We start from the raw sequence: 27934 nt of genomic DNA, 5'->3' as shown, positions 1-27934 counted from the left end.
TTTTTTCTTGCTAACCCTGTTTTTTTGGCACTACATACTTAGGGTGACATGTTAGATTGTTTTTAAAACGTCTATTCAAAGCCTTCATCTTGTGGCAAGCAAAGTATGAATACAGCTAATAAAAATAAAGGTTTATATTTTTCCTTACTTTACACATGAAATAAAAACACTTTTTTGGACCCCCTCAAAAATGGGGGTATTAAAATATTTGACATTTGTATCACAAATCAATGTAATGAGACAGGAAATAAAAACATAAAAACTGTACAAACATGAGAAACAAATTCATTTTTAAAAAATCCTTGTGATCAAATGATGCAAAGAGTACATAATTTTGCTGTGTTAGGTTACTGACCATAGATCTAATTAAAAGAGATGCAGGTTCACTTCTTCTGTTGGATGAAATTTAGATTGACTTGATGTCGGACGTGGGGGACCAGTGGGAAGTTTGGATTCGGATGCACCACAGACCCTAATGAAAGAAGCAAAAAAAGTCAAGGTCAGTGCAAACGAACTTTCTCCGCAGCAATAAAAAGAAGAAGAAAATGTTTATCATGTCTGACCTGGGCCCACGAAGGGTTTGCCAGGCTGGTAGCGACCGTTGCCTTGCTGGATGAAGTTCTGGGGCATCCGGTAGGGCCAGGATGGAGACAGGGCGTACTGTGGGGTTTTATTGTGCTCCCATAACCGCGAGCCTTGGCTCATGCCTACAAACTGGGCCGGGTGGCCTGACTCTGTAGAGACGAGATCAAAGCACACTCAATAACTCGCAAAAGAAGGAGAGGCAAAGTTCAATAAAATCTAATAATAAAAAGGTCATATCGCAGTTTGTGAAGGATGGGGCATCGTGAACCGGTTCCAACTTGGAATCATCTAAAAAATAACCATTCCTATGGAATAGTTTGGAAAATTAGTTTTTCGAATCCGATCATCGTTCCAAATTTAACACACGCAACTTTATGGTTTCCGTAGCGGCCGCCGTACTTCCAGGCGCTTGTTGTGTTGCAGGATCACCGTAAGCGGCACTGTGAAGCATGGCTGTTGAGAAAGTCAGGTAAAAATAGGGCTGGGCAATATATTGATGCTATATCGATATACGAGGCTAGATATCGTCTTAAATTTTGGATATCGTAATATCCTGATATGACACAAGTTTAGTCTTTTCATGGTTTTAAAGGCTGCATTACAGTAAAGTGATGTAATTTTCCAAACACACCAGACTGTTCAAGCTGTTCTATTATTTGCCTTTACCCACATAGTTATTATAACACAACTGATGATTATTTATCAAAAATCTCATTGTGTGCATATTTTGTGAAAGCACCAATTGTCAACCCTACAATATTGCCACAATATTGATAGAGGTATTTGGTCGAAAATATCGGGATATTTGATTTTCTTCATATCGCCCAGCTCCAAGTAAAACCATTGAAAATAATCATTGATTCAAAATAAGTTTCCTCTTATCTGTGAAATAAGCATGAGACCCGTTTCAACTCCAGCCCTCAAGTAATTGGAATCGAGAATCGATAAGAACCGGAATCGAAAGGAAGAATCCCAATTGTTTAAATCAAAACGATGCCCGACCCTAAGTTTGTGTAAACCAACCAGTGTCCCTTCACCAGTGATGTGATGAACCGTGACCAAACATCACAATGCATCTTACTTTATTTAACCCTTTACTGTCTAAAATGATCATGTTTTATTCAATTTAAATAACAACACCTGTTTTAAGTTGATCATTTGCCCTTCACATTCTCCAAAAATGCATCAGGGCTGTCATGTCCAATCTGTTTTACAACAGTAAACAAGATCAACGTATGTAACTACAGTTGAAAAAACAACCATCGCTACGAGGTCAATTTAGTTGGTGTTCTGAAGCTTTCGCTCCAATTAACACCATCTTTCTCAGATGTAGTTTGCATGCCATTGCAGATGTCCAAATATCATTATTTGGAGCACCTTTAAATCTTGAGATTGACTATGAGATCGGGATGACTGCAGATGATGGTATGTAATGCAGGGTACCCCCAGGATTCTCCAACTTAAATGTAAGACTTTTTAAGACCTTTTTAATACCACTCAGGATTAAATTCAATGCCAACTTTATGACTTTGCAATGGAAAAAGCTGTGTGGATTTTAAGCCAGAGAAAATAAGTATTTACCAAGTAACTGAATTGGAATTTATAAAAAAAAATGTTTTTGTTATTTGTGTTTGTACTGTAATAACATAAAATGAATGAATACAATATTTGTTGCATTTAGAGCTCTTATGCTATGAAATTAAAAATAAATTTATTATGATGTTACGGCATTCATTTGTCCTACAAAAGGACACGTTAACAAAATGTAATACTTTTAAGGCCTTCTTTTTAGAATATTCAATTTAAGACATCTTTAATATTTTAAGAACCTGTGGGAACCCTTGAATACTTCTTAATTTCTAAGGAAAGATTAAACAAAACTCTCTAAACTGTGTGTATGACTTGATTTGGGGCCTGACCTAGATCACAGTGAATGTGATAGAGTCTGAGACCAAAATCATTTCATAGTCTAATTAAACGACAGGAAGACAGAATCACACACAGACGGTGCCACCAAAGTTCACCCAGTGAATACCTGACTTGACCACGGTGCCATTGCCCATGAGTGACCCAGGTTGTGCCAAGTGGTTGTGCCAGTGTCCTTCCCGACCCGGCCCGATGCCCATCTGTCTCCCCGCCGGCTGGGCGAAGATGATGCTGGGGTCGTTCAGGTTCATGGGGCTGGGGCTGCCCCCTGAGCCTGTGGGACTCCCGTTCCCCGACGCCGAACGCAGGGCAAATTTCAGGCCGGGCGGGGAGGGGGCGTTGGGAGAGGACGTAGTGAGGACTGGTCCGTGTATGGGCCAGGAGGTGGAAGGGATGTGGACCGGGTGGTGAGGCTGCCCCTGGGACTGGTGAGATGGAAGAAGCCCCAGTGCGGTGAGCGCCCCTGGGTGGTACTGGCCTGGAGGGAAGCTGAAGAGAGACAGGGGGACCTGGGGGTGAACTGGTTGCTTTGGGGGACCCGCGGAGCTGGTCTTAATGTGGGAGGGCTGAGGGGAACTGGAGGACTGGGAGGAACTCTGAGGGACAGCTGCAGGCTGCGGGGAGTAGGGCGGAGTCTGCCGACTGTCGGACTGTTGAGAAGAAGAAAGAAAAGTGGTAGAATTCAGATCAAAGTCACTTTTATTTATATATTCAAATAATTCATTCAACTCTGAAAATTGTATTTCATGAAAAGTTTTGCAGCATCAACAGGATTTTAACAAGGGCCAGTTCACCCAAATTAGTTTTGATTTTAGTTGCCCACATTTCCAGCTAGCAGTAATGAACAGTCTAATTTAGGGATAAACTCCTTTTTTGGGCTCCCACATTCAAAATGAAAAAATATTAAAAACAAAATACTTATGAGTTGCTGCTAAAAAAAAAAAAAAAAAAAACAATAACAAAGAAATGGCTTAAGCCAGACACCCGATCTGTAGAGGGCTGGTGTGATATAATCTATGAAATCTTCAAAAAATGAAATGTGAGGAAATTTGCAAGAAGTGGAAAATGTATATTTCCTCAAACAAAACACCCTTCCTTTGTTATGTTGTGTTCTATAATTACATTGTTAAAAATCTGAAAAGATGGATCATTCCATAAAAGTGTCTAGTCTACCTAAGGATGACTGTTGTTAAGTGATTTGCAAATAAAGGGAAAAAAAGAAGTGTGGACTAAAGAAACCAAACATTCTGCACACTGTCAATCACTTTATTATATTATAATCACTGTCATCAGTTTATTTATATAGCACTTTTCACAAATAAATTTTTTTTAAAAATTTTAAAAAAATCACATTCACAATAAAAGAGAAATACAACTCAACTAACGGTCTTGCATTTTTCAATGTAACCTTTAACTTTTAGGTGCCCAACAAATAAATTCTATTCACTTCCTTTGTATTAGGGTGAACCGACCCCAGTGTAAGCTCACATAGCCAGACCTTCCTTTGCAGCGCTGCGGAGGAGGGTCTGGCTAGTCCCCACAGCATTTTGGGATAGGAGAAAAACATGCTCTGGTTTATTCAGGATTCATACGCATTTTAACCAATACTTTTCCATGACTTTTTGGCAAATTTCCATGACTATGTGTTCCTGAAAATGTCAGTCGACATTATACAATAAGAATACTAATCTGTGTTAAAGTTTACCCTCAGAGGTTTAACTATAAAATGAATGATAATTCATGTGGTTCATAGTGAGATTCATAATATCGCTCCCTGAATAGAATGTTGAGGTTAAGACGACGTGAAAATACATTTAATAATGATATATTATTATGCTGTGTTAAAAAAAAATTCCATGACTTTTCCAAAACCTTTCCAGGCCTGGAATTTGCATTTTTCAAATTCCATAACTTTTCTTTTTTCAAAATGTATAAATCCTGCTTATTGCCATTTCTTGCAGTCGTCTTGGACGGCGCTAAGCGGCAGACAGAGCCACGGTGCCTCTGGGGAAGGAACTTGTTTTGGTGGAACATGTGTACGTTTAAAGGTCATTTTAGTCAGAAAACTCAGATTGGACAGATAGTCTAGCTAGCTGTCTGGATTTACCCTGCAGAGATCTGAGGAGCAGTTAACCATAGTCCTCACAAATCCACCGGAGGTTAGAACGCCAACACAGAAAAGAAAGCGGAAGGTGACGGACATCGGGCGGAATTTTCCAGCGGTACCTGAACTTTCCCGGAAAGTTAACATTGTGGATATAGACTAACCCCAGTGTAATGTCTGTTGTACTCACACATTCAGAGGGCTGTCTGGTCCGTCCGGGACAGTCTGTAGCGGTCTGGGGAATGGGGATGGACTGGGAGCTCACCATAGTTCGTACCATGTGAGGAGCTGGGGAAGAAGACATATAAGCAATTTCATCAATCTCCAATTTACAAAGCCCCTCTAAATTATTTCTATATATGTAAATATCATAAATAAATATGGTGTGTGGTTGTCGACACTCTGGGAGACAGATTTTGTGGATACCTGGTGCTCCGGCGGTCCTCTGTTTGAGGTGGCGGTACTCAGGACAGTCCCTCCGTACGTGACCCATGTCCCCACACTGGAAACAACGTCTGTCCTTCGGCTCCCGATCCTCCTCTTTAACGTCCTCGTCTTTGTCGTTTTCCTTCTTCTTCATCCTGGCAGAAGAAAATGGGAAAAAAGTTCAGGACACGACAAGAAGGGTTGTATAAAACACACATTCAGTACAAATGCATTAATGAGGAAAATAAGAATGGTTCTCACTCTCCTATACATACAGTAACCCTTCTTTTTTTCCCCCGAAATGATAAAGAGGTTAACAATATTCTTATACAACCGAAGACTTTTTTTAAAGTTACATAATAATGCCTTCAGTAAAAATCTGTCAGTATTAATCTTGCAATAAAGATTTAGCCAAAAGTTGAAAAACAAAGTGTACCTTTACAAACAGCTTAACATTACTACAGTATGTTAGCCTAACTTAACCTACGTTAGTCAGTTGGAGCTTCAGGAAAAAGCAAATCTCTCCTGCTGGTGCTGCTCTACTCCTTTCTGAAGTCTTTTCTTCTCAATCACAGATTAACACCGGGAACACACCGCAGGCTCAAGTGTCGCGTAGCGTAGATACGAGCCTGATCTTGTGAGCCTGGCCTTACACACCAGACGCATATTTCTACGTCACAAAGCGATCCTACTCCTCGCGGCGTGTAGCGTGCGTGTGTCTCTCTCCGTGTGCCTGATCGCTGTGAGAAGTCAAGAACCTAAATCACCGTGAACCTAGGTGTTTCATTTTTGTAAAAAAATAAATAAATCCAGCTGCACTGTGGTCCAGTAAAAATAGAGGAGACGCAGAAACTATCGCTGCAGCTCGCGGGCATACGCGGACGCTATGCGCCCAGTGTGGCCGGACAGATCGGATAACATGTGTGCCAATATAAAAGCGCTATATGCTGCTATACGTGACGCTTACGCCTGAGGGGTCTCTCCACTGTCGTCTTTGATAGTTGTGAAATGGTGTATTTCTCTTTCCGTATCCCTCTGTCTCTATTTTTGGGTCGTTGTGTTGCTGTTTGTTGGAAGTTATAATCCTAACAGCTCAAATAAAAAGTCACAGAAGTTAATTTGAGCTGGCGTTAATGTATAAAAATGTATGAACCTAAAAATAAATAGCACATTTTATATTATGCAATTGAGTATAAAAGCCTAATTATTTTATATGAAAAAGAAGAAAGGAAAATCAACTAATAACTTGTTTTCTTCATCACTAACTTCACTTCACAGCTACTGTATGATGGAAATGACAATCTCTATCGTTAGAAAATCCACCAAAAACCTCTTAGACTTGAAAACCTAACTGGAAAGCTACAACAGTGCGGTACACTTTAAATACAGATAAATAAAAGGTACTTTTTCTTAAGTAACTCTTTGGTAATGACACTTATTGAGCTTACTCTTTGGTCAGGAGCCATCCATCTAAACATTACATATATTTCTGCACATCAAAATGTAACACACTTTTACCTTCTCATTTTTATGGCTACATCAAAATTGTATTGCTCCCTAATATGTTTAGTGTATGAAACAGCAGAACTCTGGTCAGTGATGCTTTAAAAAACAGTGTATAATAATGGGTTTTTTTAATAGAAATTATATGAACTCATAACATATTACTTCTCAGTAGTTTCTTTAATTTTTTCTCGGTATTCTACCGGCGCAAGAGAAACAGTTCCATGAACAAACGGGGGACAACCTGCGTCTCTTTGGACAGTCCTTCATGTAATGCCCGATCTTCCCGCAGATCCGGCAGCACCTGTCGTTGGGCGCCAACTCGCCGTCGGTCAACACCTTCGAGTCAAAGAAGTAGTCCTGCAGCAGAACACAAACGGAAACAGCAGATAGCTTAGAAAGGTTCCTCAAGACGCAGAGCAGGCAGCATTCATATTTGTAACCTTTTCAATTCACGAGAGTCAAAAGGGACGTACCACTTCAGTGCCTGGGATGGGGTAGAACGGAGTCCAATCAAACAACAATCTTCCCATTTATAAAAGCCTTTATAATAAAATTTTTTACAAAAAAAAAAAAAAAAAAAAAAAAATCTTTTTTTTAAAAAAAAAAAAAAAAAAAAAAAAAAAAAAAAAAAAAAAAAAAAAAAAAAAAAAAAATATAAAAAAAAAAAAAAAAAAAAAAAAAAAAAAAAAAAAAAAAAATTTTTTTTTTTTTTTTTTTTTTTAAAAAAAAAAAAAAAAAAAAAAAAAAAAATATTAAAAAAAAAACACAAAAACAAAAATTATGATTCAGATCAAAGGGATCTGAGGAGAAAGAACAGATGAGTGAGTAGAAAGGAAGATCCCGTTGTGTAACGTTAAGGAGCAGTTAAAGACGGAACGGATACGCAGCGAGCACCTTCAATAGCGATGCATTTACTGGTCCACTGTTTCTCAAAGGTGGTGAGGCGTTTCCTTTGGCGGATGCTGATGACGTGCTCTTTGAAGTCAAATTCTTCCGTGTAGAAGCGCAGGAGTCCCAACCACAGCTCTCCCACCGACTCGGTGTTCGGCTGCAGCTCTGAGAGAAGCCGACGCTGTGCAGAAGAAACACACTTACATATAACATCTATTGAATGCTGAAATAGCAGAACGTGTGAGAGGAGCAACAGCAGATTTGGACTACAGTCGGATAATGCCAAATGATGCAATTCCATCCCTAGTTTAGGAGACCCTGAAGAATGTAAGTTAAGTCCTTTTTTTTTTTTTTATATTAAACTCACCAGATCATCAAGATCATCACAAAAGAAAGCATTCCAGCCATCTACCATCCGCTGGGGGACAGTGTTCCCATCAAAGATCTAAAAGACATACAGACATAGCTCATTTCATTCAAAGCTAAGCAGCTAAGCACTTCAACTTCCAGGTGGATTTCATTTCTTTTGAGTTTTAAAAGGCCATGGCCATTAATGAGAGACTGGTACCTCCTGCAGGACGGGAATGACTGGCGGCTGCCTCTGCTGCAGGAAGTAAAGCACCATGAGGATGTAAGCATACGATGAGAGGCTTCCTCTGGACGCATCCCCAATGTCGCAGCGCTGAGAGCACAGAGAGACGTGAGTTACACAAAACAATATATTTCCTGCTAAAGGCCGATTTACGCTTCCATGTTGGATTGACGCCGTGGCTACGCAAGTAGGTACATGGAGATACGGACCCTACGCCGTAGCCTGACAGGCACCTCAAAAAATACACTACACGTTAAGGTGACGCACGTCGCTCGGCCGTGGCTTGGTAACGTTGCATTCCCCGACTCATTTCCTCCATAAACAACGTGAAATCAAGGAGAGGGTTAACTTGGTTCTGACCGTGGTCAGAAAGAACAGGGGAGACACTTTGTTTCTCTCACTGTGACTTAGGGCTGCTCGATTATGGAAAAAAATATAATCACGATTATTTCGGTCAATATTGAAATCACGATAATTTAACACGATTAGTCGTTGAGTTCTGGAAAGATGTTGCAATTATTGAACTTAAAAAAAACAGTGGTAAAAGTTTAATAAATCAACAGTAAAAAAAAACACAACTGTGAAATTTGCGTTAATACTTTTCCTATTTAAACTTTATTTTTTTCATTTCAGAACACACACAGAAAATAAGAGTTTACTTGCAAAATGTAATGACCTAAATAATTGTTTTTCTCGATTATTCTGTTTTTGTGATCATTGGGAGCCAAAATCATAATCACGATTAAATTTCGATTAATTGCACAGCCCTACTATGACTCTAGAGTTGCTACTCCCTCCCAAGCTAATCACAGTCACTCTCTCACACACACACACACACACACACACACACACACACACACACACACACACACACACACACACACACACACACACCCTTAAAGAGATCGACACACACACACACACACCAATGCACATCTCGTAAAGCTACGAGCTAAACAATTGAGTATTAATGGTGCACACGCATTTAGTATAAACCACTCGTTTAGTTAACAAGAACTTTACACATGCATTTAGTAATAAGTTTAAAATTATTATTGTTATTGGATATTTCCAGGCAGCGCTCTTGAAAGTCAATTAATTTCGGACAGACGAGCTTCTAACAAACCCCTTGAAGGAAGAACTAGAACAGAGGACTGCAAACTGGACCGTCCAAACGCAATCAGCAAAGGGTTACTGTTATCAGTTCGTCAACTTTCCCATACCTTAGCAAAGACCTTCATCGTGTATCCCAGAAATTGCACGCGTGGATCCAGGGCTGCATACGTAGCCAGCATTCTGGTGTTGTGTTGAGCCTACAGGGATGACCCGTCCAAATTAATTTATACAGCACTTTTAATAAAAAGGCATGTCTAAGCACTTTGTATAACACCGAAGGAAGGTCTTGGTTCACTCACCAGCGTGTTATAAAGGCTAATATCTCCCTCTAAACCACTCTGTCTGTGTTCAAACTTCACAATAGGCACTTTAGCTGTTGTGATAGGCAAGATGTTCCTCAAACCTGTGATGTTCGGAAAATGGGAGATCCCAACCAGTCAGATTCAGTCCTTGACACATTGAAATATCACTGAGTTATACAGAGATCATTAACTCACCTGTATGCTTCTTTAGCACTTTTGCAAGGCCTTCAATGATCTCTTTGCAGTTCAGCCTCTGTTCAGACAGATCACAACTTACATGTAACAGTGGAAGAATATGAGGGTCACATCTCTAACCCCGCTGAAGAAGCGTGAGTTGCATTAAACGTGTGTGTGTGTGTGTGTGTGTATGTGTGTGTGTGTGTGGTTTTTTTTTTAGTCTGACTACCTCTGCAGTCTCATGGCCCTCCAGAGTCATGCAGATGTCAAGGTCACTGTCTCGGAAGCCGAAGCCATTCTTGGAAGAGCCAAACAAGCAGAGCTGAGCTTTATCTGTGGATCCAGACACAGAAGGGATTCTAATTTCCATCCAAATGGAAAACACACATTCTGTATCATCAGACAGTCTCATATAAAAAAGTAGTTTCTCAAATAGTAGCCAGTCTGTTTCAAATCTATGTAAAGCTGCAGTCGGTAGAATGCAAAAAAAAAAAGAAAACTCAGAATTTGATCTTCCTGTAGCTCTCCCTCTCCTCTCTCTGTTGCATGTGCAGAATAGCCAATAGGAACGCTCTCTCGCTTTCTGGAGTGATTGACCAAAGTCTCCAATCACAGGCTAGATTTATCAAAACCTCAAAATAGAGCCCAGAGGAAGTGCAGAAGTCTAGTTTTCTGTCAGACCACTTGAATTACAATATGCTAAGAGATTATCATGAATTCTTTGCCCAACGATGCCACAAAAAAAAAGCAGAAATTGTTCTTACCATCTGATTTATTCATTCTGATCAATTCTACTTTACTGAACTCTTGTGGTGTTCAGCTGCTGTTAAAAATAAATGCAACAATTCCCAAAAAGGTTTCACAATAAAGGCCTTCCAGCGAGGACATTATGTCTCATGAACTGCTGGGTGGCTTTTAACATGAAAAGGCAAAGCATTTTGCGTCAACAGCAACAACTTAACAGAACAGAAAGAGAGTAAACAGAAGGCTTGCCAATTAAATAAGTCAATAAATAAATAGCGGACATTAGAAAAAAGGCCTGGTTCTCTCTTCAGTGGAAGAACATACATAAAGGCTCCTGTCAATACTTGAGAACTTGTTGTCCGTAGTAGTTCACGCTTAATGCTCACCGTTGTACTCCTTCCTTATGAACCTCTCCAGGCTGCAGAGGATCTGCTCCCTCTTCTGCTGCTCAGCATGTGTAGGTGACAATTCAACTACAAACAGCAGAACAGAAATCCAATCACACACAGTTGCGGTAATTAATCGTCCAGGCCAATCAAAAAATAAAATCAATCCGTAATCATTTACTGCTTCCAGTGTTCAGCTTCATGTGAGAATGTGCTGCTTTTATTGTTCTCAATTATATGTGTTTGTTTTTAACATTGGTCAGACAAAACAAGACATTTTTAATGTGGATAAATAAAAACTATGACTAGTTGGAGCCTAGTCTGGCATTACGGATGTACATTGCTGGGATAAAGCCTGGGACATCAGGCCTCTTCAGCCATCTCCGCTAGCGATTTTGCAAGGGAACTGTTGCTGCATCCGCTCTGCCCAGGACGGTTGTAATTGGTTTAAAGAAATACAAACAAGCCATAACTTTTTTCCCCCATGTCCAAGAATAGATAAGAGGTGTAGCCAGACACTTCTCCAGCACTGATAAGGCGCTGTGCTAGACTGGTTGCAGCCCTGCAATCATAGAACATTGATTGTCTAATACTGATCCACTAATATAAAGCAGGTTTACTAGGAGTGGATAAGTGTAAACCTACAAAATTATTTCCTATTCATATTATAGTTGGGAGTAAATGTAATGCAGTTTACTTTTTTATGATTTAATGATAGGACAGCTCAGACATGAAAGGGGAGAGAGATAGGGGGAAGACATGAAGGAAGCCGTCACAGGTCGGACTTGAACCCTGGACCTTCTGCATCGAGGAATAAACCTCTATATATGTGTGCCTGCTCTACCAACTGAGCTAACCGGGCACCAGTTTACTTTTTAATGGTATCACCATAACGCACAAAATCTGTATTTTTTTTTTAAAGTATTTCATGCCAACTCTTCACTTAGTGTGATACCTCAATGCAATTATCAAAAAAATCCACTGTACCTTCAAATTTATATATATTTGTATTGTTTGTATAAACCGTTAAATTCACCTGCCTCATGTATATAAAAGTCTATTTTGTATGTACATTAAGGGCAACCAATCCAAAAAAGATTTAAGTGAAAGAAAGTGCACTATTGACTACATACAGTAGCACAATCTGCAGAGCCCATCAAGGATATCTCTGAAGCGGTCGTTCATCGGAGGCAGAGGCTTCAGCTCAATCTTCTTGAAGTCTTCAGGACACTCGTCCTTCAAGTGACCATCTCGCTTGCAGATGCTGCACACAACCGTTGGAGGCTGGAATGAAACGGCCGATTACACATGACAGCCTTCAATAACACAGAGTAATCGCAAGTATAAAATAGCATGAATTCCAAATTGTTGCAGCCATCCTGCATTAGTTACAGAACATCCTGTGACCAAACATTTGTGTGGGGCAATGTCCCATGTTGCACAGCTTATAAATAAAAAGGTCTTAAGGGTTGCAGTATGCTCTCCAACAACCACTGAAGCCAATGCATGGACTAAGTCCACGTGTGTCAATCAACCAATAAAGACCCTCCCTAAATGTAAACATCTCACCCAAGTGACCTGAACCCATCAATGCTGACAGGTGAGATTATGCTTCTTCTACACTGCAGCGGTAAAAGTGGGAAAGCTTGAAAGGTAAAAAAAATGTCTTCTTTTTTTCAAATTAGCTCTCTATCACAAACAGTTCAGGAGCTATATTAAATAGTAGGGGCGGTACGGTTCATGAAAAAACATCCGAACCGTTCGGTCCGCTTGTCTCGGTTCGGAACGTGTGTGTGCCGCACGATTCGACGCATGCGCAATGTAGCCTCGTGCCCGTATGTGACCTCTTTCCCTTTCGCACGAAAGAAGGGGTGTGGACAAGTTGCCAACAAAACGTACAGCGAAAGACCGTGCAAAACATTTCAGACCGTCCTGCCAACCTGTATACATTTTAACATCAATGTACGCTGTAATGTTTTTTTCACTCTAAAGTCGCTGAAGCGGCTGCAGTTTCAATCCTGTCAGGTCTCTGCAGCGGGCGGGGCTGCTCAGTTCTCCCCGTGACTGACACGCGCGCACACACAAACAAAACACACACACACACACACACACACACACACACACACACACACACACACACACACACACACAAACAGTAGATGCAGGAAAACGGAGATGAGACGTATATAGGAGGACCTGACAGCTACGCTCGTTATTGCAAGTGCAATGATAAGTTAAAGTCCAATAAGTACTTTATCAAACCGTATGACTGTGTGTCCCAGCCCAGGCCAGGATAGGAAATTAACTAACAATGTAAACTGCTTTTATGTTTAACATACTCTGACTTATTCAAAAGATGGAGCTTTAAGAGTTCCTCTCTTTTTCTTTTAAAAGGATACACTTTCTTGTAAGAGCTACACTGAAGTTGGCAGTTTGATAAATGCAAGTTATTTCAATTGATATTCTGTAATATTTCAATCTTCAGTTCCTGTAGATGGCAATACACATTCTCCTTTTTTTGCCAAATAAATGAAAAGCTTGTTGAAATCATCAATGTCTTACCTCTGGCTGTATCAAAATCTCACCTAGCTTTCCTCAGAGATGTTACACAGAGTGTTAAAGATTAAAAGAAAAAATAACAAGAACCGTACAGAACCGAAAACCGTGACCCTAAAACCGTGATACGAACCGTGGGTTTTGTGAACCGTACCACCCCTATTAAATAGTATTGCAGAATTTTATATTTTTGTTAAAACTACAATTATTAATATCTCGAGTAAATCAATGCTTGATTTGATGCTACTGACTTTATAAAAACAACATGTGTACAAAGGGTGAATGATGTTTATCATAATTACCTTCCCACCAGTGAAAATCATCTTGTCAAACACATAGTGCAGATCCTCTGATGGTACTGGTCCGTCCTTATCTGAAACACTGCTTTCCACTTCTTCTCTTCTTCTTCTTCTTCTTCTTCTTCCTCTTCCTCTTCTTCTTCATCATCATCATCATCCTCCTCCTCCTCCTCCTCCTCTTCTTCTTCTTCTTCTTCTTCTTCTTCTTCCCCCTCCTTGTCACTGTCCAGCAGGCCGTTGGGGGAAAAGGAAGGTATGTTGCCCTCATTGAGAACCATGTCCATGAGGCTGGCGTCTAAAGTCTTCTCATCCTTCTTTCTGAACGAATCTGATCCATCTTCATCTTTGCTGTCCGGCTCCTCGTCCTCCTTAAACCCCCGGTGCCCCCTCGGAGCGCACGGACTTCCTTCACCTGTCCCGTCGTCTTCTTCCTTCTTGTCGACCTTTTTCAATTTTGCACGTTGCTTTTCTGCCTTCTTGCCTCTCCGGCGCCCCCCAGTGCCCCTTCTCTGAGGGCAAGCAAAGTATTTGTAAGCCGTACGGAAGCGCTCCTGGATGTACTCAAACACCATTTGGCTGTTCAAGCTGCGTGCAACATTTCGCTTCAGGGCAAAGGGATCTAAAAGAAGAAGAAAAGAAAAAAAGACGTACAGAGTGAATTTCGGAAATTTCTTTAGAACTGTAAGATGAGTTTTCCCAACATTGTTGGCTCTCACACCTTCAATAGCCAGCCTGCGGCGAGGCCAGTTCTTGCCTTCCCTAGAGAGGAGCTCCTTTAGGCGGATGCTGATGATGTGGTCTTCAAGAGCAAACTCCAGTGTGTAGAAACGTAAAAGCTCCAACCACAACTGGCCCAGCGACACATCTTTACCCAGGTTCAAGGTTAGGCGGGTCTTTAAAAGGACAGCGACAGAGGGATAGTTAAAAGCAGGCCGACAAAGCAAGAAAATCAACACTGCCCTCCATAAACATATGCCTGGAAATCGGAATCACAGTCAACTGTTCTCTTACGATATGACTGTGTGCTGTAGTGAGACTCACCAAGCCTTCTGAGTAATGAGTATCATCGGGCTTTTTCTGCTCTGGTTTGGGTCTGCCTTCTCCTCTGGCCTCGTTTCGGTTCTCCGTGGAGGTCGGAGGTCTGCGCTCCCACCGGACAAACATGTCCAAAGCGATTCCAGTTAGGTGATACTCGTCCACGCGTTTCACATCAAAGCCTTCGATCTGAAAGAGGAAAATTAAGTCAAACATAGTCTTGATTTGCCAGATCTTCCTCCACAACGCTGCGGAGGAAGGTCTGGCTAATCCACACAACATTCCTGGATGGGAAAAAAAAAACGTGCTCTGGTTTATTGGCATTTCTTTAAACCAATCACAATCGTCCTGGGCGGCGCTAAGTGCCGAGCAGAGCCACGGTGCCTCTGCAAAATAGCCTCGGGAAGGAACTTGTTTTGGTGGAACGTGTGTACGTTCAAAAGTAGTTTTAGTCGTGCAACAGAAAACTCAGATTGGACAGATAGTCTAGCTAGCTGTCTGGATTTACCCTGCAGAGATCTGAGGAGCAGTTAACCATTATTCTTCATAAATCCACCGCAGTTTAGAACGCCAACACTAAGAAAGTGGAAGGTGACGGACATCCAGCCGAAATGAGGAACATCCGGTGGAATTTCCATGCCGGAAATAAAACGCTGTCCATACAGACAAATAAAAAAATAACCGTTAAGCAAAGGTCTTTCTATGTGGACCTGTTGATGTAACTTTTGGGTATGGTTACAGGTTCAAGAGCACATACCAATGACACAAAGCAGTGATTCTGGCTGTGGAATGCTTGGAATGAAGGCTTAAAACTTTTAAATAGAAAGAGCAGCAAAACACAGTTTTTCACCTTGGTACCGATACCCTTTAAAGATGCAGTAGGTAAGTCTTATAAAACTAACTTTCTGTCATATTTGCTGAAACTGACCCTATGTTCCAGTAGAACTACATGAATTATGTAAAATAAAAAACAGCTCCTCTGCCCCCACCTACAGCCTGTAGTGCCATTGGCAAAATTCCACCGCTCCCGGTTGATTTTCTCCAATCAGGGCCACAGGGGGGGGTCTATCTGCCTGTCAATCACTGCTCAGGCACGTACACGCATATAAGAGCGTTCTCCCCTCCCCCCTCCCCGCGCACGAGCTGCAGAAAGGTTTCCACAAACTCCGGTGAATATTGGAGTGGCTTTTCAGAGGTGGCGTGAGCTGCAGGATTTTAAAGATCTGAAGAACGATGCAGATGTAGCCACATTTCTTCTCGACCGGTAACATAATTACCATGAATGATTTATCTTTCACTTGGTTATTAGTAGTCAAAAGTTCACAAAGCTACGTTGGTGAGGATGATAGTAACGTTAGCACAGTGGTCGGTCAGATGTGATGCTGAAATGGCTAACGCTAGCCTGCTAGTTAGCATCGTTTTACTGTTGGTGAGTAAAGTTAACGTTGTGTTAGTGTTTAGTTATTGAACATGTTGTCTGACATGCCGGCCGGCAGTTCTGTCAAACTCCGTTGTGTGGGCGGGGCTTAGGAGACGTTCTGGGCTGCAGCAGAAAGGGGGGAGGGACTGAGAAGTTGTCGATGTTCAAATTTGTTAGCAAAGTCCTGGCTCTTCACAATCTTACCTACTGCATCTTTAACATGCAACTTCAGGAAACCTTTGTTAAGTGTAATTACATCTTTCCACACAGCATCTTATATTTGTGATCATCCCTCTGTGAGCACCTCATGGCACAAATAGACTGGAGGTCCTCTGTTGCTAAACAAATTAATGGGTTGTAGCACCTTCAAATCGGTTTTCCTCAGTATTTTGCAAATGAAAGGAGGATTTTTCAGCCATGCATTTTTCTTGAGAAAAATGGGCCTGCTCACAATAACACCCACACTTTTATTACATCAACATTTTGTGTTCAACCTGTGTTTTGCAACACAGACCTGCGCCGTTTTCATGACAACATGACACAAGATGCAGACGAAGAATGCAACTCATCCTCTTAAATTCCCATTAAAAGGGCAGACACTGTCTGATTTACATCAGGATGTGATAAGTTTTAAATTTCAGCCTTTTTTGGAGAAGGATAGGATTTTTGTCAGGATAGCACTGACAAATAACATGCGGAGGGGATTTTTAAACTTCCATAGAGTTAATTGAGAATTAAAAAAATTTTAATTTATGAGGAAAATGTTATAAAGTATAAACAAATTAAGTATACTACTACAGCAGATATATGATAAATGGGCAAATCATTAGTTATAGGAGATGAAAATAAGCAGTTTTGGGGTATCTTATTTAGAAGAATATTTTAGAAAGAAGATTCAGAGTCTGTGTACCAGGGTTCAGGTGTGTATTTGTCGGAAGGAAACGGGATTTTACAGGTTCAAGTGTACAGGCTATATGTATGATAATGATTGAGATCATCGTAAAACAAGTTCGATCAAAACAGGTCTGTTCTCCATGGCCAACCGTTGACATCTCGCTACTGTAGCATATAATGCCCAAAAAGAGATTTAAAAGAAAGAAAAAGGTTGAACGATTTTTTTTCTATTTTGTTTAAACGGAGATTGGACATTTTTCCAGTGAAAGTGGACAAGACTAAGACAACAGAAAACCTTCACCTACCCAGCGGCCCAGGTAGACGGGGAGGATGGGCTCTTTCCTCTGCTGCAGGAAGAAGATGACCATGAGGGCGAAGGAGTACGAGGGGATGCCACCTTCAGCCTGGCAGTCAATGTGACACAGCTGCAGAGATAAACAAAATGCTTTCTGTTAATCTGCACTTAGGCCTTAATCCAAATTTTGTATTTTTGGCATTTTGGACCTAGAAGTAATATAGCTGGTTTGTGCAGAGATAGAGGTGCTTAATTTTAAAAAGAAAAAAAATTACACGAGCATTGCGATCCGTCTGCTTTAAAATCCAACGTGTCGGATATCAGGATATACTTTCTAGACAGTGGGACTGGTATATTGGGTGTGTCATTTAATAAACATACTAATTAGTAAAAGTAAAAACTATTTTTGAAAATACAAACCTGCTGACAGACACATGCTTTTGTACTACAAAAGGGATATCAGTATGCGGAGCAACGTGCACAGAAAAAACAAGCTGTTTATTGTTTCTTCTTTCAGCTGAGGATTTAGTGTCAGCCTTACCCTTGCCCAGTAGCGAAAGGCCAGCACCAGCGGGACCAATCTGGGTTCCAGTTTAGAGAGGGCTGCCAGGTGATTGGTGGTGAGACAAGCAACGTCATTACCAGCACTCACTTTACACAACAGGCCGCTGCACAGGAACAGAGGCGAGGGAAGACGACAGAGAAAAGGTGGATTAAATTCTTACATTTATATTGAACAGAACCTCCTGCTGCAAGGGCTCATTGAGGGATACCATATGGAATATGTTGTGTTTAACGTGTAAAACACTGGAGGTAGTGAGGAATTGCTGTTTCTTTTTAGAGGGATTTTTTTTTGGGAGGCACTAAAGTTGATGACAGGCTCTAAATTAGTGCTGCAACTGCATGCCTCAGATGTCAGGAGAGGGGGAGATGATTTGAACTGTAACAATGTGCAGTTACATAAGGACACTGAAATAAGATCCTCTGAAGCAGCTGACTCTTGAGGTGCCAAGTTGCACTTGTATAAAGATTTCCTTGTTCTAGTCATACGTGTAAAGTCACAAACAAATGTTTAAAAAAATATGAAAACTACATCCTATACTATCACTACTGTTATCTTAAACTCCCTTTCTAAACCTGTATGACAAATAATTTGAACATCAATAAGAGTAAACAAATATAATATACATATAAAAAAAATCGGCAAAACAAACTGCATTGATGCATTTAAGGTAGCACTCACTTGCTAACGTCCCGACAGAACACAGCAGGAACTTTGGCATGAAAATCGGACTCAACCTCAGAATATTCGGCTAGAGAAGAAAGACAGAACAAAAAAACTAAAACAGCGAATGACCTTCAAGAGGGCTGCACAAACACAAATTCATTGCAGGACTTTTACATAAAAGTGGAACCGCACACAAAGAAGCAGTAACAATCCAAACCACGTGACGTGGATGAGGTCCTCAAGGAGAAACATTTTATTCAAATTCAAGACCAAAGCAGATCAGGAAATTTCTGAGCAATGTGCTTCTTGAAAAATGAAAAACGTGAACAGACATGAACCTACAAGATACACCTGATAATTCCAGACAAACCCGGATCAGTAGGTCTATGCACCTTAGTAACAATTGATCATGTCTCAACTCATGGAAAATTGAACATGCACCGAGCACTTTAGTGTATAGGACAATAAACTAAACTTACGGCTCTTCTTAAGGATTTCCAGGACTTGAATCAAGACCTCAGGTTGTGTCATCTGAACAGACAAAGGTAATGAGAGGAAGTCAACTATAAGGAATGTCGTGTGTAGTTAGTCTTTTGTAAATAAATTAAAAATAAAAATAGCAGAAGCAGACTTACTGAGGAGGGGTGGGTGACATCAATGTTGATATCACTCTTCTTGAAGGCAAATCGGGTTAGACATGAGCCATAGAGACGGAGAGCACAAGCTGGAAAACCAAAGACAAGACATTGGAAAATACATACAGAATATTTAACACTCAGAAACACTTTTAAAAAATAAATAAATAAATAAATAAAAAACAGTGGTGGAATGTAAGTAAGTACATTTACTCAAGTACTGTACCTAAGTAGAAATTTCAGGTACATCCCACATTCTTCTTCTACTCCGCTACATTTCAGAGAGAAATCTTGTATTTTTTACTCCACTACATAAATCTGACAGCTTTAGTTACTTAACAAATTAAGATTTTTGCACACGAAACACATGTAGTTTATAAAATATGTTTTATTATAAATTGAACTAGCCAACAATATAACGGCCTACAAGTCCAGCTGAGATGATGAGACCATTAAACACTTAGTTGATTATCAGAACGGTTTTGATTGTTTTTAAGTTTCTAAAATGTGAGGATTGTTCTGCACTGAGTACTTTAAATACTTTAAGTACAATATTACTGATGATACTTACATACTTAAGTAACATTTTGAATGCAGCACTTTTACTTGTAACAGACTATTTTTATACAGTGTGGTATTAGCACTTTTACTTAAGTAAAGGATTTGAATACTTCTTCCACAACTGACAAAAACAGAAAAATGATAGCTGCTGGTCGGGGTCGAGCATTTTAAAGTTGCAAGGAAGGTGTCCAAAGGACAATGGCTGATTTTCTATAAGACGTGGCATTGCGACCAATGGGCTTTGAACTCACAATCTTCTGGTCCAAAGGCAAACGCTGATCTCAGTGAGCCATTTGGGCTATATTTTATTATTTTTATTATAACATGACTTTCCTTAACTGGACCGAATCAGGTGTGTTAATGCAGATACACATTTAAAATATGCAGGGGGGTCGTCCACAGCACAATGCCCGATTAGATACGTGTATGCTCATCTTGCAACACCATGGGCTCGAACTCGGAACCATTGAGGCTGTAGGCAGGTTCTGATCTCAGGGAGCTATTATCTGGGTGATGGCACAAGTGGCATCGCAGGAAAGGCTTGCGTGAAAATGCAGAATTTGAAGCTGCTGTAAAAAAATTAATTTCTAATTAGAAAATTCTGAGAATTTGTGTACTTTGTTAAGACAACATAGAGATGCCTGTAATTTATTTTCAAAAAGATGACTAAATGCCAAACTGATGTTTAAAGATACTCTATTTCGCATTGACTGCAATGCTTGGATGGGGACACAATTCAAACATGAATTCTGAAATTTTGCACACCAAATCTACAGTGATCTTCCAATGTTGTAAATTTTTTCCATGAACGTCAAAGATTTAGTTTGGAAGAAATTGCAGTATTTGTTTACACTACTATATGTAGTCAAACATTTTAATGCATTGTGGGCTAAATTTTTGATAAATAAAAAATTTGAATGGTAAGGACAGTCTGAAGATGAAGTTGCCCAAATGTGGTGTCGATTGAAACAAACATGTGGGAGGAGATAAGTTTAAGAAGTTTTGCAGTTTTTGCAAAAAGTAGAGTGATGGACTTCAAACTTGCTACAAGGTAACAGCAGTTACAGTTTGGCATAAGTTGCGACGTTGTAGCATGTACGGCTGATTTGTTATACATTTTTAAAGTTTAGAATTTTAGATGGCTGTTGTAGCGCCACCATCAGGACAATTAGCACACAAATAACACTTAAGTTTAGCATAGGACTGGACTTATGTGCAAAGTTGGTTTTGTGCATGGGAACATGGATTTCTGAAGAAGAAGAACACAATAAAAAAAAGGCTGAGTGGCATCACAGCATACAACCTGAGAGGTGCTTCTTTATGATCTCTTCCATCCTGATGACCACGGCCTTCCGAACCTCAAAGTCCTCCTCCGAGATGCCGTGCTGCCTGGCTGTTTCTAGGACCGCCGCGTCCACGGCCCTCAGCTGGGCAGCGGAGGCGCGCGGCAGGGCACGCAGCTCATTCTCCTCCTGTTTCTCCTGATACAACAGACAGACAACAGAGGATGCAAAATACTTTCATTTAGAACAGCATGAAAAACCAAAGGCACCTTTTGTTGAAGAAAATATTAAAAATCCTTTATTGATGCGGCTAATGCATAGCAAAATGTAAAAAAATACGCACACGGTTGGGGAACACAGGCCTTCTTCAGGGTGTAGAGGGGGCAACGCGTATTTCTTACCTTTACCTATGCATTAGCCGCATCAATAAAAGGCTTATTAATATTTTCTTCAACAAGAGTGCCTTGGTTTTTCATGCTGTTCTGATACTATTGCACCAAAGAGCACCTAGTTAGACTTTTTTTCAACCACCCCCAAAAAGCAGCACTCCTTTTCTCTGTCTTCCCACATGCACATACTTTATGCCCAAGTGCTGGGATGAGTGACAATACAGACTTAAAGTTCCCGTACCATTATGTTCTTCTTGTGTCTCTTCTCCTTGATGTGTTTGTGGGCTCCTTGAATGTTCTCGATGTGCACAGAACACAGCTTGCATAAGTACTGATAGTTTGGGTACTCAGGGGACTGCTGTGGAAACAGGAAGAGAGGCAAAAGCAAATCGGTTTATGCAGGTTCTCTCGCAGTTCTTCGGTTGAAAATCTGGGGATTTGTAATTTTTACATGATCATAATCACATTCTTTAATCCCACCTGCTCATGCTAGGTGGAGATACAAACACGCAAAATCAGTAGCACAGGAAAAACACAGGTTGACCAGGACTCCATGAGCAAACGTGAAAGGGTAAAAATGGGAGGAATGGGTTTGCATTATTATTTTGAATTTATCAAAATAAGCCCAACGTCTCCTTCAGTGCATCAGCCTTTCATTTTGTCTCTACACAAAACAGCTGTGCAACAACTTTGGCTCTAAATATTCTCATTTGGGTAGTTACCAAATAAGTATTACCATTCAACACATCATACAGAATGGACCTGTCAGTATTTTAGACATAACTCGTTTATCTCAACTAGGGCTGCAACTAACGATTATTTTCATAGTCGATTAATCAGCCGATTAATCAATTAGTTTTTTGATCTAGAAAAATGTCAAAGCATGGTGAAAAATGTGGATCAGTGTTTCCCAAAGCCTAAGATGACGTCCTCAAATGTCTTGTTTTGTCCAAAACTCAAAAAGATATTCAGTTTACTGTCACAAAGGAGAGAAGAAACTAGAACATATTCACATTTAAGAAGCTGAAATCAGAGAAATCTTCATCAACTAAACACCAAGAACTTAATCAGTGATCCGCTCGTGTGCAGTTATTGTTCCGCCAAAACATATTAGATCTCAGTTGTTGTTTTTTGGTGTGCAGTTGATGTTAACTAAGCACCGTTTTGGGCTAAGCTTTATAGTTAACTTCATACAAGAAACAAAGTGGAAAACAAGAACACAGTGTTTCCTCTATGTTGATTTGCAAGTGGCGGTCCGCCACGGTTAGATTTCTCCCGCCACAGTTACAGAAATGTAAAAAAATGCGTCTATCAGCAGTGAATGTTAGAGAGTCGGAGAATAGAGCGGACACGCGCTTCACAACGCTGAGTGCCACTCAGAGAAAAGGGAGAAAGAAAAAAGAGACAGGCTGTCCGGAGGACCTGGTTGAGATGGCACTTGTGCATCCTTGAGAACTGTAAGTCGTATAGCCTAACTTATATTGTCAGGTCATTTAAGCCTGTATTAGTCTATAGTTCTTGAACATTTTTAGTTTCACCTTCACCTGCTAGCTAAATAGCACGTGGCTGTTAATTCACTACAACGCCCTTGATATCATAGCATAGTAGAAACCGTGATTATTTCATACATGTCCCGAAACATATTGGGGGAAATTCATTCAACATAATTCACAGCCAAATAACAATTAAAGTATGTTATTTGAACATTTATAACCTAACCTAACCTGCACTGCCTCCGTTTTGGTGTCTGCTGCGGTGCGCAGCGCTGCTCGGACCGTGTGCCTCTGCCCTTTTTTCCTCCATAAACTCCGCTCTCAGCTCCTCTGCCAGTTGCTGCATGAACTTCCTCCGGACAATTTTACTACTGGTGCGCTTCTTGGAGAGGATGTGTGCAATGATTCCAGCCAGTTCGAGGATGTATAAAGTTTATGAACATGTAAACAGCCATACGTGTACCGCGCCTTTCACAGAGTGAGCGCCCGGTGCTTTTCTTCTGATTCAGAGAGTCAAGAGAGTCCATCCACGCCGTAGTAGCCTACATTACCGACTCTGGCTTTGCCTTCACTCCATCGGTGATGTCCACACTTGTTACTCGCGACCGCGAGTTACGTTTCTCTGACAGAGACTATGGTAGTTACTAAGCAACCAAGATGCATCTTCAACCATGCAAAAGATTAAAAACAAAACCGCGAGTGTATGACCAAAATAGGTAAAAGTGATTGTATTTGCTTTGACTTTCGTGTAATGTATATAGCCAAAAAATAATATACAGGCTCTTTTAGGAAATGTCAGGTACCAGCAGGATTGTATTTTTTTATTTAGCAAAGTTATTACACATATAAATTTCAAAACAGTCAAAATGACCATCCTGGCCGTTCTAGTGTTAAGGAACAGGCCACAGGGGGACCAACTAGCAGCATATATGCTACTCAGCATTAATGGGCCACCCTTTCTGAATTCCCCTATAACCGAGCCTTGGAGTTATTTTTCCAAAAGCCAAGAAAACGCACAGCAAGGCTGCTAACTTTGCCACTGAGGCAAATATGCAATTAGTTTCATTATGAATGGTTTCATACTATAGCTTACTTTCGGTTCCGACAGATCTGCCCCCACTGCTAAAAAAAATCCTAGAGGAAACACTGAGAACATATTGTTTCGCTCTCAATTAACTCGACGGAAGTTTAAAAAAATCCCCTCCAGGCATGTTTTATGAAATATAAAAATACTCTGCTGGGAATAGCAATGTGTGTCGGATTTAGTTTTTCCACAAGTTAAATTACCTCGTTCAAAATTCTTAAACAATTACATCTACTCCTTTACCCTCATTAAAAAGCACAGAAACTTGGCTGTTTAGTTCAGTTGGTAGAGTGGAGAGGTTGATTCCTCGATGCAGAAGGTCCATGGTTCAAATCCGACCTGTAACGGTTTTCCTGCATGTCTTCCCCCCTCTCCCTCCCCTTTCATATATCTCTGCTTTAGGGTCCAATAAAGGCAGAAATGCCGAAAAATAAAAATAAAAAGCACAGAAACTATGAATTTACAATATGAGGGTCCGTGGTTTTAGTATACATAGAGTAGGTAGACTTCCATCCATTGTTGAATTCTGATCACATTTAAAACTATCTTGTCAATGGACAAGAACAATAGATGATGTTTGATCAAAGAATGTGTTTATCCATGGATCTATTTATCAACCTATCTATTACAGATGTAGCAGACCCATAATGCAGCATATAGATGAGCGGAGCCCTACATTTATTGTATGTCAGGCGAGACTGGATTGTTTCCTTACTTTCAGCAGTCGGTGGATGTAGTCTCTGTAGAGGCGCTCCTCTGCCTGTCGGAGGCCCAGCTGTTGCTCTGTCAGGGGCCCTTCCTCCACAGTGGGCCTCACCTCTTTGACGGACTGATGCATCAATGCAGCAGCTTTCACCCCTACAAACAACAGAGACAAAGCACTGTTTACCAGAGCTACATTTGGTGAAGAAGACAGAATCATCTCAGGAAAAAAAAAACATGGTGCAAACCCACCATGAGACTTTTCCTTTGCAGGAGCTACAGTGGAGCTCTTGGCTGGCTCTGTGGGGCCTTTCGCAGGTGTACCGGGCACTACACGAGAGCTGGTCCCTCGGTTTGCTGAGAGGCTGTTGTCTGGAGAAATAGACACCCTGGAGTCAGGAGCCTGTGCCACCGGCTTCTGTTGTGAGCTTGTTGCTTTTCCTTTCCCTCGCTCCCCAGAACTTGTTCTTCCAGTCAGTCTAGTCAGCCTGGAGGACCGTCCTCTCCTCTTGTCCTGGGGGACGTCTGTGAAAGTCTTGCCTGGCCCGCGGCTTCCCTGACTGCCTATATTATGGTCATCCTTTGCAGCAGTGAGGTTGTCTTTGCTGCGGGCTGCAGACTTGGTGCCCTCTCCTCCTTTACTTAACTTCTCACTGGACAAAGGTTTGGCTCCTCTGGGTTGAGACTGTTTGACTGATTTCACTGGACTTTTGGACTCCTCCATCCCTCTCGCTCTTGTCCCTGGTGGAGTCAACACCACGCTGAGGATGACCAGGGAGGCAGGCCACCTAAAGTCTAGGTAAAAAAAAAAAGAGAAGAAACCAATATTAGGTGAAGCTACCTGACCAAATATGTGCAGACAAACTTTGAATGTAACTTACATATATTTTTTAAAGTACAGAACTTTAGTATGTGACAAATTTATATGGCGTCAGGATTATGTCCTATCTCACGTGCGCAATAAAACATGCTCACGATCATTTCACACGCGCAGATATTACATTTTGCGTGCCAATTCAACAAGAGACTTGTAGAGGCAGCTGCGAGCGTGAAACAAAACACAGGGAGAGGGAAAAGAATGGCACCTGCGTGTATAGAACAAACATCACACGCCTGCGAAAATCTATACTGTGAGCGCTGGAGGGCATACACGCTCTCGCTGGTAAACCTGCCCTCCAGCGCTTGCAAAGCAGACACTCGCGGGCACGTTGTGTATGCTCTGTGCTCATGCTGCTAAGTTTCGTACGCGCAGGTGCCTTTCTTTTTCCTCTCCCTATTTTTTCTTTCATGCTCGCAGTTGCCTGTACAGGGGAAGGTCAGCACCAGCTGCAGTCTGTCAGCGTGTACAGAGAAATTAATCTTTTTAGATAAAACAGAAGTTGACAAAGTTTTCCTTTGGGGGCATAATTTGAAGCTGATAATGTGTAATAAATTGCAGTATATCGCAAAATATCGTAATAATATCCTATCGTGACATAGGTATTGTGATATTTTCGTATAATGGGGCCTCTGGTGATTCCCAACCCTAATAATGAGTACTTTAAAGGAATATGCCACAGTTTGTTGAAATAGGGCTTATCACGGTCTCTCCTAGCTGTAGATAGGTGGGCCAATGCATTTTTTGTCTCAGTGCAAGTAATTAGGTTGTTTTTTTTGTCTTTTGTTGGCTCACTTTTGCTCACAACATGCTAACTGGCAACATAGGATTCCATTCACTACGCTAAGCTAAGTAGCGGTGGCGCTGCCGGTGTTGCACCGGACTAAAACAATGCATGCACAAAAAATGCATTGGTCCACCTATCTACAGCTAGGGGAGACCGTGATAAGCCCTATTTCAACAAACGGTGGCGTATCACTTTAATGTTGGTACTTTAAGTATATTTTGATTCTAAAATGTTTGTAATTTTAAAAAAGATTTTGAATGCAGGACTTTTACTTGTAACACAGTATTTTTACACTCTGGTATTGCTACTTTTAACTTAAAGGTCCCATCTTGTAAAAAGTGAGATTCCCATGTCTATTTTGATTATAAAGCAGGTCAAGGTGCTGTATAATTACTGTGAAAATATCAAAATGCTCAATCCACAGAGAAATGCACACTGCCCGTATTCAGAAACGGTGCCTTTAAACAAGCCGTCAGGACTTCAGCACGGTTGTGATGTCAAAACTATACTTTATAGTTAGAAAGTGCCGCTACGGTGGCATTACAGTCCTCCCCGGGTGCAATGACTGAGACCCACAAATGTTGAAAGACCAGGAAACGCTGAACAGACTGGGCTTTTTTTCGGCAGGGGGGCTTAAAGAGACAGGCGCTAAAACAGAGCGTTTCAGACAGAGGGTGAATACAGGTGTATTCAGACAGCCAGTATGAGAAAAAAAAATTTGGCATGTAAACATGTTCTAGTAAAACCCCAAACATGGAGTAGGCTAGGAACCTGAACATTGGCATAACGTTAATTAGGTTATAGGACCTTTATGTAAAAGATCTGAGTTCTAAATACTTCTTCCACCACTGTTCACATGTACAGAGCCAGAACAGACAGAGCAAGTGATGCCGATGTTGTGTCAAAATCGGTTGCCCCTTGGTATTCCGTACCGCCCCCCTCCGTAGTCGGTGTTATTTGGGAAATACCGTTAGTTAGCTAGAGTTAGGTTTTGGTTTAGGCGCCGCAGCAATGACTGATTGGGAATGAACTACCGTTTGTTCCAGGTAGCTAGTTCAGGGGAATCGAAACTGATGGGAAAACAAGACTTCGACACAACACTGGGACTTCATGTTAGCTCAACTTTCAATACAGAACCGAACAGATTGGGTCATCATCACAGATATTATCGACTAAAAGAAATGCTCACCATTAAAAAAAAAATGGTTTTTTTTTTTAAAAAAAAAAAAAAAAAAAAATGCCCCCCTTTAAAACCAAAAAACCGTCCCCCCTTTCGCGTTGACTTCCTGCCGTTAAGCTAGCTAGCTAACTAACGTTAGCTGCTGTGCCCCCCGGTCGTCCGGCTGAGCTAGCTAACGGGAAATAAATAATACTGGCACCCAGTTGCCACACAGCAGCAGCAAGTCATTAAAAACAACGGCTTCAACCATTACAACACAGAAGAGCGCGTATTAACTTACATTCGAGCTCTAAAGTTGATTCCAAATTATTGTTTAGCTGTCTCCATGATACTGTACTAAATATTTTTCAAATCCCACGGCCCTGGTCAAAACAGCAACCATTGACGCCATGTTAATACGTTACCCCGCTGCATTGTGGGAGCGCCAGTAATGATGAGATGAAGAGGGGCGTGAAAGGTGC

At 40.9% G+C, this 27934-nt stretch overlaps 1 protein-coding gene across 1 annotated transcript; it reads right to left on the bottom strand.

The window, feature by feature from the left end:
• On the bottom strand, positions 1-27900 carry tut4 (terminal uridylyl transferase 4). The gene is given in 32 exon segments (XM_039811499.1): positions 1-472; positions 564-734; positions 2621-3161; positions 4806-4903; positions 5042-5196; positions 6789-6904; positions 7021-7074; positions 7076-7134; positions 7321-7347; positions 7442-7619; positions 7806-7883; positions 8007-8120; positions 9254-9343; positions 9446-9549; positions 9644-9701; positions 9855-9958; positions 10756-10842; positions 11889-12039; positions 13614-13730; positions 13733-14229; positions 14329-14503; positions 14652-14834; positions 17265-17384; positions 17796-17922; positions 18498-18567; positions 18962-19013; positions 19118-19206; positions 20982-21159; positions 21592-21708; positions 24643-24785; positions 24882-25424; positions 27754-27900. Coding segments are annotated over 31 exon segments (4614 nt in total). The 5' UTR covers positions 25354-25424; positions 27754-27900; the 3' UTR covers positions 1-383.
• Between the last annotated feature and the right edge of the window lie 34 nt (positions 27901-27934).

Source organism: Perca fluviatilis, chromosome 9 (genome assembly GCF_010015445.1).
Source record: "Perca fluviatilis chromosome 9, GENO_Pfluv_1.0, whole genome shotgun sequence".
Classification (NCBI taxonomy): Eukaryota; Metazoa; Chordata; class Actinopteri; order Perciformes; family Percidae; genus Perca; species Perca fluviatilis.
Note: the sequence above shows the minus strand (reverse complement) of the source record. Positions and strands in the feature narration are given on the sequence as shown.